Below are 14522 nucleotides of genomic sequence, written 5' to 3'. Positions count from 1 at the left end.
TTCTACTTTGTTTGGATCTTCATTGTGGGGCTCTTGTTTCTTGGATATCTAGGAATCTTTTTAAAAAATCATATACAATGTAAACAAAATAGTGTAATGAGTCCCTTCTTCACCCCCATTGAGATTCCTAAGGTTCCTTTTAACAGAGGTTTTTAAACAATTATTAAAAAAAAAAAAGTCTCTCCTCACTGCTAATCTTGCTGCCTTCCACAAGCTATAGACTGATTGTTTCCAATGTCCTTTATTCATAGTGCTTCCAGAAGAGCCCCTTGAAGCTCCAATTGGCTGAGCAGGCTACAACTATGTGCTGAAGGGGTTGGCTGAAGGATGTAAGTCCTTCCGTTTGCAATAAAAGCCCCTCATTTTTTAACATACGTGATGCGTATGCCCAGTTTCAGCCATATAACTCTAAAGTTTTTCTTTTCTTATCTGCTAACTTAGTTACCCAAGATCAGATTGAATATTTCTTATAAAGATTTCCAGTATAAAGTTTTGAGAGTATTGTGTTTGAAGAACGATCTGTTGCCTGCCCCTTGTGGTTTGTCCGAATCCAAAGACTATTTCTTCAGAAAGAGCACTCCTCTTTTTAGTGTTTAGATCAACCTCTGTCTGGTTCCATGTTAATTTATCATTACTGTTTCTATTTGGTCCTTGTGAATTATTAGTAATTTTGCTCATGGACAAATTCTATAATTGCCTGCTTTGATGGTGATATAGTGGGAGATCTTAACCAAATGGAGACTCTAGAGTGATCCCTCTCTGAAGAGCTAAATGAATTAAGAAAGTTACTCTACAGTATAATTAATATTATGTAATTTTCTTTTGACTACAAGAATCTTGAGAAACTTGAAGTCCAATTATAATGATTGCTGATTTTATGATCAAAGAAGGGTATGAGTTCTTTAGAGTTTCTTAGAGACATGATACAGCAGGTCCTTGAGTAACATTTTGTTCAACATCATTTCATTATAACGTTGATGAGTTGCCCTAGGAACTTAACTCTTGTTTATATTAGCCTATGATAAAATTGGTTTCGTTATACGTTGTTTTGCTGCAGTTCCAAGAACCTGTCGACAACATTAAGTGAGGACGTACTGTATTCCAGTCTGCATGAATTGATTTAGATAAAACTTTCCAAGAAGCAAAGGGATAGACTTCAAGGACACTTCTTAATTCTGTGTCTTATAGATTCTGTATCTTAAGAATGCAGAAAACTTCAAGTGGGTTCAGAAAGAGCCTTCAAAGGTGATCAAGAGCTAAAATACAGGATCAATGAGAGAAGTTAAAGGAATTGAAATTATTTTGCCTGAATAAAGGAAGTCTAAGAAGTGATTGAATAGTTTTGTTATTTGGAAATTGCTATTATAGTGTTCACAGGTTACTGCAGAGCTATTTTACCTGTTATTGAGGACATTATAGAAGTAAACTTACATTTCAATAGTGGAGATTTCAATTACATATAAAGACCTTCCCTACCATGAAACTTGTTAAACACCAGCATGAATTATCAAGGGAAGCAGTGGAATCTCCTTCCTTTGATTCTATCTTTAAAATTAGATAAGTAACCATTTAATGGGGAAAGGACAGTTTTTTCAACAAATGGTGTTGGGAAAACTGGATATCCATATGCAGTGAAGTTGGACCCTTACCTTGCACCATATACAAAAATTAACTCAAAATCAAAGACCTAAACAGAAGAGTTAAAACTATAAACCTCCTAGAAGAAAACTTAGGGGGAAACTTCATGACATTGGATTTGGCAGTGATTTCTTGGATGTGACACTAAAAGCACAAGCAAGAAAAGATAGATAAGTTGGACTTTATCAAAATTAAAATTTTTTATGTATCAAAGGAATCTGAACAGAGTGAAAAGGCAGCCCAGGAAATGGGAGAAAATATTTGAAAATCATGTATCTGATAAGGAATTGATATGTAGAATTTAATTTTTAAATCATTTTTAAGTGTACAATTCAGTAGTATTAAGTATATTCACATCGTTGAGCATCCATCTCTGGAACATTTTTATCTTCCTCAACTGAAATCCTGTACCCATTAAACACTAACTCCCCATTTCCATCTGTCCCCAGCCCCTGGCAACCACTATTCAACTTTCTGTCTCTATGAATTTGACTACTCTATAAGTGGAACAATGCAGTATTTGTCCTTTTGTGACCAGCTTATTTCATTTAGCATAATGTCCTCAAGGTTCATTCATGTAGTAGCATGTGTCAGAATGTCCTTGTTATGGCTGAATAATATTCAATCTTACGTATGAAACAAAACATACCCACATTTTGTTTATCCATTCAGTTGATACCCAAGTTGCTTCCACCTTTTGACTATTGGGGATAATGCCACTATGAACATGGGTGTACAAAAATCAGTTTGAGTCCTGATTTTTGTGTGTAAATATACAGAAGTGGGATTGCTTTATCATATGGTAATACCATGGTTTTGTTTTGTTTTTGAGAAATTGCCATACTGTTTTCCACAGTAGATGCACCATTTTACAACAATTCACAAGGATTCCAGTTTCTCTATATTCTCACCACTACTCGTTATTTTCTGTGGTTTTGATAATAACTATCCCAATGAGTATGCAGATGTATCTTGTAGGGTAATGTTTGATTTTCTTGTTACCTAGTTGCCTGCTACACTGTCAATTCAGAATAATTAACCAGCCAATTCTTGAAGTTTGGTATAGAACAAAGAGTGGTAGTTCAGCTACTTTATCTCTGGGGTCTTTAGAAAACTATTTTTGAAAAATTGAACATAATATTGATTAAAGTTACATATTTTAATTGCATTTATGATCTAATTCTCTTAAATGTAAAACTAAATATATATAAAAATTTTCCTGCAGCATTATTCATAACATTAAAAACTGTAAGCAATCCAAGTGTCCAAAAATTATTGTGTGTGTACATACCTACATACAGAGGAGTACTATAGCCATTAAAAAGAATACACAGCCCTGGCCAGGTGGCTCAGTTGGTTGGAGTGTCATCCTGTGCAACAAAGAGTTTCAGCTTCGATTCCTGGTCAGGGCACATACCTAGGCTGTGGGTTCGATCCCCATTCGGGGTGTGTATGGGAGGCAACCTACTGATTCTCTCTCTCTTTCTCTTTCTCTCTCTCTCTCTCTCTCCCTCCCTCTCCCTCTCCCTCTCTCTCCCCCTCTCTCCTTCCCTCCCTCTCTCCCTTCCTCTCTTTCAAATCAATAAAAACATATCCTTGGGTGAGGATTAAAAAATAATAATAATATACAGCTCTACTTACTGCCATGGCAAGATGTCATTCTCACTTTGTTGAATTTAATGACATTACAGAACAGGAAATAGAGCATGATTTCATTTATTTAAAATATGTTTTTTACTCTATTTGTATATATATACACATATATATGTATATATAAATATGTATTTTTGGAAGGACATTCATCAAAATGTTAATAGTGCTTCTCTGTAAAATGATAGGAACTCAGATTATTGTTAGTTTCTTCCTAATTTTTGTGTTTTTGAAATTTTCTTCCTGAGCATATATCATTTTTCTAAAAGTAATAAAACTTTATTACCCCAAATTCATAATAAAACAAGCAGGAAATACATGCTGGTAGTTAATTAAAAGGTTTGGCATCCGTTTTCCTAGGATAATGCATTTCAGGAGAACACTTTAGGATGAAGAGGAGCTATCCTTGAATGATGGCTCATACAGAGTATTTTTATTTAAATATCTATGGAAAGGATTGTATGTAATTCAGTTTCGTCTTCCCCCAACTGTGATTTCAGAGAGAAATTGTGGTAAGAAAATGCTATCAGCCCTGACTGGTGTTGCTCAGTGGTTAGAGCGTCAACCCACGCACTGCAGGGTTGAGGGTTCAATTTTTGGTCAAGGGCACATACCTAGGTTGCAGGTTCGATCCCAGTCCCAGGTCCATGTATCTCTCTCATATCGATGCTTCTCTCTCTCTCTCTCTTTCTTTGTCTCTCTCTCCACCCCACTTCCTCTCTCTCTGAAAAGTAATGGAAAAAATAGCCTCAAGTGGGGAGTAACAAAAAAAAAAGAAGAAAAGAAAATGCTATCATATATGGATATCATCTCTAAAATATTAAGTGATCTTATGGACGAAAAAGGTGAAGGGATTAAGAAATACAAATTTGTAATTACAGAATAGACACCAGGATTATAGTACAGCATAGGAAATATAGTACAGTCAGTAATATTGTAATAACTGTGTATGGTGTCAGATGGGTACGAAATTTATCGGGATGATCACTTAATAAGTTACATAATGTCTAATCACTGGGTTGTATACCAGAAACTAATATAATATTGTATGTGAACTGTAATTGAAAAATAAAAAATTATTTAAAGTCAAAAAAGGGGGAAAAACAGTAAATAAATATTAAGTGGTCTTAGCTCTGGTTTATGCTGAAAACCCAGGAATAGAAAAGTTCTATTTGTCTGAATCTGATTATTATATTTCTTTTTGGGTTTTAGGAACCAATAAAATCACGTGCTCCACAGCTTCATTTAGAGTACAGGTTTTATAAACAGCTTGGCAGTGCAGGTAAGTCAAGCCTATTTTCTCCATTTACTAACATATAGCTTACTGGAAGCCCTAAAATATGCACATTTTCTTGACTACTTTACTCTTTCACCAGACCCTAGATAATCTCTGCATGCTAGATAGGTAAATAAACATAGTCAGCTAAAAAGCTACTTGCTCTTTGGCTCCTGGAGGAGCAGTTGAGTTGATTGGTGATCTGTGATGCTATTACTGTACCTATAAACCAACCTTTGAATGCTTTCACCCACCTGAAATACACATGGTATGGGGTTTGGCTTTTTGGTAGTTTATTAATTCTCTTTCCATCTCTCTCTCTCTCTCTCTCTCTCTCTCTCTCTCTCTCTCTCTCTCTCTCTCTCTCTCTCTCTCTCTCCCTCTCTCCCTCCCCCTCCCTCCCTCTCTCTCTCTCTCTCTCTCTCTCTCTCTTAATGCTTACCCAAGAAGTGAGGATATTTTCCCCATTGATTTCTAGAGCAATAGGGGTTGGGGGGAAAGAGAGAAAAACATCAATATGAGAGAGACACATCGATCGGTTGCCTTGGGCACTCTCCCTGACCAGGGGTGGGATCAAACCTGCAACCCAGGTATGTGCTCATGACCAGGAATCGAACTCTCAACCCTCTGGTGTGCAGCCTTGCTCTCTAACCACTGAGCAATGCTGGCCAGGACTCTACCTCTTTATGTATACCAAAAGAAAGGAGCAGTAGTTGCTAATTTGCAAGCTATATTTCACCATATTGAGACTATATATCCATTTAAAGGCATGCTACAAGATATACATTCTGAAATACCATAACTGTCATTTTATTCATTGTTCTCATTAATTTGGAAGACCTATCTAAATAATTGTAATAACCTATGACCTTTGAGGATTTAAAAAAATTAAATTTATAATTTTTTTGGTTTTGCCTAAAAGCTCTAATTTTTGAAATATCTTACTGGCTTCCAGAAAAGTATCTTGACTTAGCAAATGCTACCAACATTAAGGAGGTTGTACCTATAGGATACAACCTCACAGCAGATGAAATCCTTCAGTGCTAGGATTTGACATTATTTGACGTTAGTAGGCATTCCTCTGCTTTATGGTTTCAGTTTTATGTGAATGGCTGAAACATGGTTTTTATTTCAAGTATTACTGTTGAAGGCACTATTGAAGGAATTTGAGTTTTACTTCCTTAGAATATATAGAATTATCTATAAGAGCCATTTGGAGTTGTTAAAGTTGTCTTATACTCTGACCATGGCAATAATCAGACATAGTCATAACCTAAGCAGGTGAGGATGGGCATTTGTCTTTCATCGAACCTAACATGCGTTCTTGCTCACAGTAGACTCAGTATATTACTGTTTGTTCATTGATGGTATCCTTAAATATGTAGTGTATCTGCCATAGGATTTAAAATTATTGGCAACTGAGTGCATAGGACATATGTATATCTTGAGGCTTGTCTTCCCTGAACTAAACTTTTAAGTTGGCTATTGTGTTGTTCCTAGTTTCATAAATTTCATGGTGATAATGATCACAACTCACTTAGGATAAACATGTTTATACATGTCTCACAAATTTAAGGCACAGGTAAAAACATGCTAGATCTAGCCCAACTTAGAAGTTTGAGTGGACCTAAGGAAAGTGATGAGCCAGTTTGCAGAATTTCCTCTCTAAACCCTTCCAAATAGACCCAACCAGATCAGGCCAATGTTCTTTTTTCAATATGGAGCCAAAAAATCTCATGAACCTGTTAATGTAGGGATTGTACCTGCGCTGCTGGGTTTACACTATCCCCAAATACAGGAAAACATTGCAGATTCTTGAAATTTTGGCATTCTGCACGCACTAAAAACATTAAATAGGTAGATTATTGGAGGAAAGGGAACTTTAAAAATTGCCTTTCACCTAAGGCAACAAGGAAAAACTGGAACCTCTGAGACCACAGTACATTTGTTGCAATCAGTGGGAATGGGTGTGGTGGTTCTTTTGTAGTGATTAAGCCAGCTGTTGGCTCATAGTCTGGTAGGTTGGCCACCATTGGTCTCCCTCCCATTATCTCTTCTGACAATCATCTAAAAGTCACAAAGCCTTTTAGATCTTAAATGAAGTTCAGTGGTGATTTCTGACATCTTTTCTGCTTTTTGAGATGGTCCGATGCTCTTAGAGTAGCTGTGGTGGGTGTTGTCTTGCTGTTCTTGCCTGCAGCTAGCTAACAAGATAGCCACAAGCTTTTCCAAGGAAGAGCTTTAGAGATCTGTTATGTATTTCCACCCAGGGTAAGAATTGCTTCTTAACAGTTGGTCATTCATCTCTGTTTGACTACTCCTAGCCATAGAGTTTATTGCTGTTTAAGGTAATTCAGTGTTGGAAATCCTAAGGCATTGGAAGTTCTTCTAATTGGGAACAAAATTTGCCTTTTTAAAAATTTCCATGGAGCACTTTTGAGCCCTCTGTTACCAGCTCAGAGGCATTTGTAACAGTTGTTTTATACTGCCCCCTCTACCACTCACCTCCAAGTCTTGTGTTAAGCCACGTGCCTTCAGTTCATTCAGTCATTCTGCATAATGTGATTTACAGATATTTCACTATCATTGCTCCACTAGCAAGCATGAATGTGTGTGTGTGCCCATTCCTTGACCTGAACACAATATTTTTTTAAATTTAGAGTAGTATTTTAACAGCCATTTCACATAGTTGATTTTTATGATTTTATGGAGTTTTACTCAGCTGAAACCTTTACATGTTTTTTATATAAGCTGCCATCAACTAAGGCTTTCTGTATTTTGTGGTTATATAATTGATTTTGAGTACCTAAACCTCTTAGATGTCATGTTATGACTAATACTGGGATATTTTTCAATCCTGATTCTGTTAGTGATGATTATGTGTTGGCTGGTTTTTAATTGTAATTGCAAACCTTTCCCTCCATAAGACTATAAGGTCCTTAAGAACAAGGCTTTACCTCCTCACCCTTGTGTCTCAGCTGTTAAGGCAGTTGGGAATTATTTTGGTGACAGAAAGAAGTTAGAAAGATTTGATAAGCATACTTTTTTAGACTTTTGCCAAGTTATTAATAAAAATATTCTCTGGGAATGGACAAAAGGAAGTTTATTTTGAAAGCAGATCACTAGAGGCCTGGCTGATGTAGCTCAGTGGTTAGAGCGTCAGCCCCTGTACTGAAGAGTCTCGGGTTCGATTCCCTGTTGAGGACACATACCTGAGTTGCAGGTTGGATCCCCTGCCCCTAATGGGACATGTGCCAGAGGCAACCAATCATTGTATCTCTCTCACATTGATGTTTTTCTCTCTTTCCCTCCCTCCCTTTCTCCCACTCTCTCTAAAAAAAAAAAAAATCAATGCAAAAAATATCCTCAGGTGAGGATTAACAAAAATAAAAGAAGGAAAGGAAAGGGAAGGGGAAGGGAAGGAAACAGAAAGTAGATCAGTTGACAAGAAAGTAGACAAGATTTCACCTTGTCTCGCTATAAATGTGAACACAAACACTAGAGCTTCTTCCTAACTTACAAGCACAAGTATTTCTCTCCCTATTTGATTTTAGAGAGAAAGACGGGGGGGGGGGACGACACACACACATCAATTTGTTGTTGCACTTATTTATGCATGCATCATTTGCTTCTTGTATGTGCCCTTGGCTTATCAGGAGGATACTCTAACCAACTTAGCTACCTAGCCAGGACCTCTCTCTGTTTTTCTAGAGTGAATTCTCAGCTGCATATGTGATTCATTTCACCAGTAGTTAATGTTTGAGCAGCCAGAGTATATCAGCCATTCTCTTCAGAGACAAGGCGATGCTGTGTCATTGTAAATAAATAGCACACAGGAACCAAAATAATGTGATCATTGTTTTTATTTACTAGTACTTTGTCTGTCATTATTCAGCACAGGCCAGTGATTTCCAAAATATTGGGTTTCATAACAAGGAATACTTAAAAAAACAACTCATTGTGACTGTTTTGTTCAAGGACTTAATCAGTGCTTATAAAATAAATGGGTGGAATTTGGGGGGAGAAATGAGTGATTATGAATTTAACGAATACTGCTGTTGCAAAATATTGTGACCAGAGCTTGAAACTTTAAATTCCTAAAATAGGGACTTTTGTGTTAACTTGGGAACATGACCATTTCTTCTTTAAGTACCCAGGTCTTAACCATTATCTTGGGGTTTTGACCCCCATATTGCCCTGACCATATGATACGGAAATTTATGAGTTTTCTGTTCATGTAGAGATAGAACAAAAATGGTAGCACTGGATGATTATGAACATGGTTTAAGTTGGAACTCTCTTTTTTGATTGTCCCTTCTTTTCCTTGTTTGATCTCCGACTTCTCCCTTCCATTCCATGCTGTTGCCTAGTGGGCAGTCACACTTCAAGCTTTGTTTGCCGATTGTAGCTTTGCCATCAAGAATTTCAAGACCTGATTATTTACTATGAGGGTTGCTATCTGAAGATAATTAGAGAAGAAAGTAAAGGGGACCTTTTAGTCCTTGAAACTAAGAATGAGGATCTTGATCTTCCTAATAGCTATCATTTTATTTTATTTTTTCATTTATTATAGAAACCAAATTATAAAATATTAAAGGATATTTTGAAACGAAATAATGATCCATGCTCTTACCACCCTAACAAGCTACATTTCATGTGAATATTTCTTTCCTTTTCATATGCAGATGTAATTCATCGTTAATCTCAGTTCACATGCAACAGCTTGTTTTCTTTCAATTAACATTATAACATTTGTCATGATGCCGCAGTTTCCATGTTTCTAATCAATGTGTAACATCCCATTAGCTTCAAAGATCATAAGTTAGGCACCCACTTTCTGTTGTCGAATATTTATATTGTTTTTATTTGAGGTAATAATTTTCCCCTCTTGATTTCTGATACCTGAGTATTATGACTCAAAACTTTTCTTTCATGTGTTCTCCCATTTATTCCCATTTATATGCTATGGTGGTGATATTTCAAATGTTCAGAAAGCTATTAAATGATAGATTCGGTTTATTCCAAATGATTCTAGAGCAAAAATTATTGAAAGAAATTACAGAAGATAAATTTTGGCTTTGTATAACAATTAGAACAGTGTAGAAGTAATCTAAATGTCATCAGTGTGGACCTGGATAAATAAATGATATATTTATACCATGGAATTAGCTATTAAAAGAAGGTAGAGTCCTATGTACTAATATGGAAAGATGCCACAACAAACTTTTAAGTGAAAAGGTTTGCAAAACAGTATAGCATAATTGTATTTGTGTAGCACCAGAAATACATACGTAATACAGATATGTCCACAAGAACATAAAAAATGTCTGAGTAGTAGATATACATAAAATATAATAATGATTACCTTTGAAGAGCATGATTAGGAATGGAAAGCAGTGTCACTCTTAAGTTTTGACTTTAATTCTTTAGTATTGTGCATTTTTTTGCCCTGACCATGATAGTCACCATGGGTAAGTCCCAAACTTATTTTCCTTTATGGGAATGTTTTTAGGGAATCTTTTTATGCTCTCAGAGTCCTTTTACTTAGGAGAGTGTATACATAGTCAATTCAAAATTTTCCCAGCCTACAACTCTTATATTCCATATACTTCCCACTTTTGCTTGTAACTGAACACATAGAAACAAGACCTGATGGATGACAGGTTTGGGGCAGAGATAGACAAAACCAGTGGCCTAAACACAACAGGAAGCCTAAACATAGGAGAGGGACAGTATGAGCATGAAGGTTTATAGCTAGATATGGGCTGGCCATATGATAAGAGCCTAGTATAATATATGTTTGGTAATTAAATAAAAGATGAATAAACCAGAACCAAGCATGCAGCAGAAATGGCAGGAGGAGGGAGGGAGGGAGGGAGGGAGGGAGGGAGGGAGGGAGGGAGGGAGGGAGGGAGGGAGGGAGAGAATGAGTCAGAAAGGGCAGAAACAAATGAAAGAATGGGGACAGGCAAATGGCAAGAAAATAGGACTCTAGATATAGAAATGAGAATGCAAGTAGATAAAATACGATGGAGGCCTCCGACTTGGTTAGAAGGAGCTATAAAGTTACCTTCCATTATTGTTCTCAAAGTACACTGTTCCTTGGGAACAGTGGTTTTGAACGGTAGCTTTGACAATTTTAGGAAATAACCTACTCTAGTACTTTGACTAAAAATTCCCACCATTTCACTTGGCATTTGGAAAGACGTAACTGTAATATAAACAGACACTGCAATGATCTCTTTGCTTCTGGACCCTTCTTAATTATATTGAGAAGTCCTAAAAGTAGTGGAGGAACTCATCTTGCTCTGGTTAAACATTTAACTCCATTCCTACCTAGCGACCTGCCTGGGAAAAATTCTCAAGGGCTGAGGAATAAATAGCGTATCATAGCTGATCTCAGCCTGAGCTGCTCTGCCGTGGCTTTGCAGCAGCTATTCTAATCTGCTAATGACCATTCTGCTTTGGCTCTCTTTTAAAGGGTATGCTAGTCCTCAAATAAAAGAAGACAGTAAGATACTTACTGAAATTTCACAGTGTAACAAAATCTCATTGGGCAGATGCCTGGGGCCTTTAACCTATTATTCCTTACCTAATTGTAATATAGTGATGGAAGATAGCCGTAGAAAATTTAATTGAAGCAAAGGCCCAGAACCTCCCCATAGTGTGAAAGAATAAGATTTTCTGTTTCACATGGTGCGCCCAAATTTTATGCCCTAGAAGACTGCCTTTGTTACTTCCAAGACCTTTTATCGCCTTTGGTGATCTAGGTTTTGAAATATTTCTTTTCAAAACAAATTAATCATTTATGTTGAATACATGTGCCATGTATACAACTGAGAAGCTCAGAGCTACCCTATGCAAGCCATTTTCACCCACTGAAACCTTTATGCTGTGAATAGTGTCCATAGGGCTGATCAGGCTTTGCAATTTTGGAGTTTCTGGGAGGCAATGGTTTTATATGTCACCAAAAAAAATAGGAGGTCCCGATTGGTACCAGAAGAAGAGCTTTGAATATAGGCAGCATTAAAGAGAACATGGTGCTCACTTCAGTAGCACATATACTAAAATTGGAACAACACAGAAAAGATTAGCATGGCCCCTGTATAAGGATGACACGCAAATTTCTGAAGTGTTCCATATTTTTAAAAAAATTTAAAAGCACGGTTCTGCTTCAACGGAGGGATAAAGCATAAATATGAAGAAAATCGTAAGTGTGAGGTTGGCACAACCCTTCGATACTGTTGTGAACTTCCTGAGGAGTGCATTGTAAACAAGCTGGGCAAACATAGGAAGCAGTATACAGGAAATTAAAAATAAGAACATCTGAAGAGATACTGGAAAGTGGGAATTTTACTTAAGAGAGAAGTGATATGACTTTGGGTGGTGGGCACACAGAGCAGTATACAAATCTTATAACATAGAAACCCACACCTGAAACCTATATGTTCATATTAACCATTGTCACCCCACTAATTTTTTTTTAAATAAGTGAGTCATATAACAAGAATAGTTGGGAACAAGGAACATGCCTCAACTTAGGTGTCCAATAGTTACAAGTGCTTAAAGAATTTAGAAAAAACTTTTTGGTCTCCAGTTGGGCAGAAAGTTTTTATAATGAGAAGAAAGGGTGAAATGGTGATCGTGGTAAAAGAAAGTGAAATCTGGATCCTTTCTTGGCATGTATAAGTTTTCAGAAATCTCTCTGCCAGGGGTATTATAGAGGCAGGAGACATATGCCACTAAGTTCCAGGGAAACTGATCTTTATTAGTATAAAAGGGCAGCCTTGAAATTACATTTTGATGACAGTGGAGATTTAGACACTTGCCCTCTCTAATTATAGGCAGTGTGAATAAGTGGAGATAGCCAAGAATTGGAGTGAAGAGAAAAGTTTAGCCTAATTTTTCCAGCAGTTTCTCTGTGTTAACCATATGTCCGTGCTATGCCTCAGTTTCCTTATTCATACAACAGGAAAACCTTCTGTTTCTTATCAAGTTTGCAGACCTACTGGGGTTGAATGAGGTAATGTCTATAAAGGCCTTGAATTCTTAAGGGAAAAGTGCTATATAAACACAGGCTGTATTGTTTTACATTGAAACCGAAGATCTAACTTTCCTGTAGAAATGGAAATCTCCTATTTATATTTCTCATAGCTTTAAAACATATCAGAGTGAAGAGATAACAGTTCAATTTTTGAAGAATTTCTGATGGATTCTAAAGCAATGATCACTTGGTACTTCCCAGTCCTTTCTCTGACTCAGTAGAGCAGAATTCTGGCTACTATGAACCCATCACATCTCTGATCTTGAGGGAGGCGTTTGTTTCTTTCAGAGGAGCTGAATGTGGTCAGGCTGAAATATAATTTTTCTCATTTGAGCCTCCTTGGTGAGAAGGAACAGTTTTACTTCCACAGCTCCACAGCCTTTCATGCCAATTTGGAGGAGACACTTGGCCACAGCTGTCTTGAACTCCAGAAAAAAAAGATAAATTTGCCCAACTTATTTTTGTTCTGTAAAATCCAGTTGAAACCATTGCACAAGGACCAAGCCAACTGGTTCATTTTGTTTGGTCCTTACCATAACTGGATTCATTTGTGAATCCTCAAAGGAAGTGGTGTTACTAGTGCAGAACTACTGAAACATCACAAGTAAGGTTTACTGTTCTGTGGGAATGTTAGTGAATATCAGTGCCCTCAAAGAGGAAGGATACATAAGCCCTGGCCAGTGTGGCTCAGTTGATTGGACATTGTTCCATGTACTAAAGGGTTGCTGGTTCAATTCCAGGTCTTTTATGCCAACAATTTTTGATTAACTGTTAAGGAAGCAGAATAGAGATATGAATGAATAATTTAAGATATTAGAATGAAGTCCCCCAAATTATTTCTGTAAGGATTTGGTATACAGTTAGAGACATGTATATTTAGTAGTACTTATGAACTCAGAGCATCCAAAAATTCCATGGTGGAAGTTCTGGAATTTAAGCCCTTTGGAGGTTGGAATTATATGTGGTTCTTTTTTTTATTTTTAAATTTATCTTTATTGTTAAAAGTATTACAGGTGTCCCATTTTTTTCTTTCCCCCAATTGGCATGCTTGACCTTGCTCCCACCTCCTCCCCAGGCCTTCACCCCATCATTGTCTGTGTCCATGGGTTATGCATATATGCATATAACTTCTTCGGTTAATCTCTTCCCACCCTACACCCCCCTTCCCTCTTCCCTCTGAAATATGATCGTCTGTTACATGTGTCACTGTCTCTGGATCTATTTAGTTCATCAGATTCTTTTGTTCATTAGCTTCTTCTTAAAGAAGACTCTTCAACATTTCCTGTAGTGCTGGTTTGGTGGTGATGAACTCCTTTAGCTTTTCCTTGTCTGAGAAGCTCTTTATCTGACCTTCAATTCTAAATTATAGCTTTGCTGGGTAGAGTAATCTTGGTTGTAGTTCCATGTTTTTCATCACTTTGAATATTTCTTGCCACTCCCTCCTGGCCTGCAAAGTTTCTGTTGAGAAATCAGCTGACAGTCCTATGGGTGCTCCCTTGTAGGTAACTAATTGCTTTTCTCTTGCTGCTTTTAAGATTCTCTCTTTGTGTTTAACCTTTGGCATTTTAATTATGATGTGTCTTGGTGTGGGCCTCTTTGGGTTCCTCTTGTTTGGGACCCTCTGTGCTTCCTGGACTTGTAAGTCTATTTCTTTCCCCAGGTAGGGGAAGTTTTCTGTAATTATTTTTTCAAATAGGTTTTCAATTTCTTGCTCTCTTTCCTCTTCTTCTGGCACCCCAATAATATGAATGTTGGGCCTCTTGAAGTTGTCCCAGAGGCTGCTTATGCTGTCTTTATATTTTTGGATTCTTTTTTTTCTTTTTGCTCTTCTGGTTGAGTGTTTTTTGTTTCCTCATGTTCCAAATTGCTGATTTGATTCTCAGCGTCCTCTACTCTACTGTTGATTCCCTGTAA

At 37.0% G+C, this 14522-nt stretch overlaps 1 protein-coding gene across 5 annotated transcripts in view; it reads left to right on the top strand.

Moving 5' to 3' along the window:
• The window catches only part of CSNK1G1 (casein kinase 1 gamma 1), a 133003-nt gene that overhangs the window by 62570 nt on the left and 55911 nt on the right, over positions 1–14522 (top strand). For all 5 annotated transcript variants that reach the window (XM_081121640.1, XM_081121636.1, XM_081121638.1 and 2 more), the window contains one exon: positions 4501–4570. In XM_081121640.1, coding sequence (XP_080977766.1) covers positions 4501–4570 — 70 coding nt within the window. The remainder of the gene's footprint in view (positions 1–4500; positions 4571–14522) is intronic.

This window comes from Miniopterus schreibersii (genome assembly GCF_964146895.1).
Source record: "Miniopterus schreibersii genome assembly, chromosome: 1".
NCBI classification, from domain to species: Eukaryota; Metazoa; Chordata; class Mammalia; order Chiroptera; family Miniopteridae; genus Miniopterus; species Miniopterus schreibersii.
Note: the sequence above shows the minus strand (reverse complement) of the source record. Positions and strands in the feature narration are given on the sequence as shown.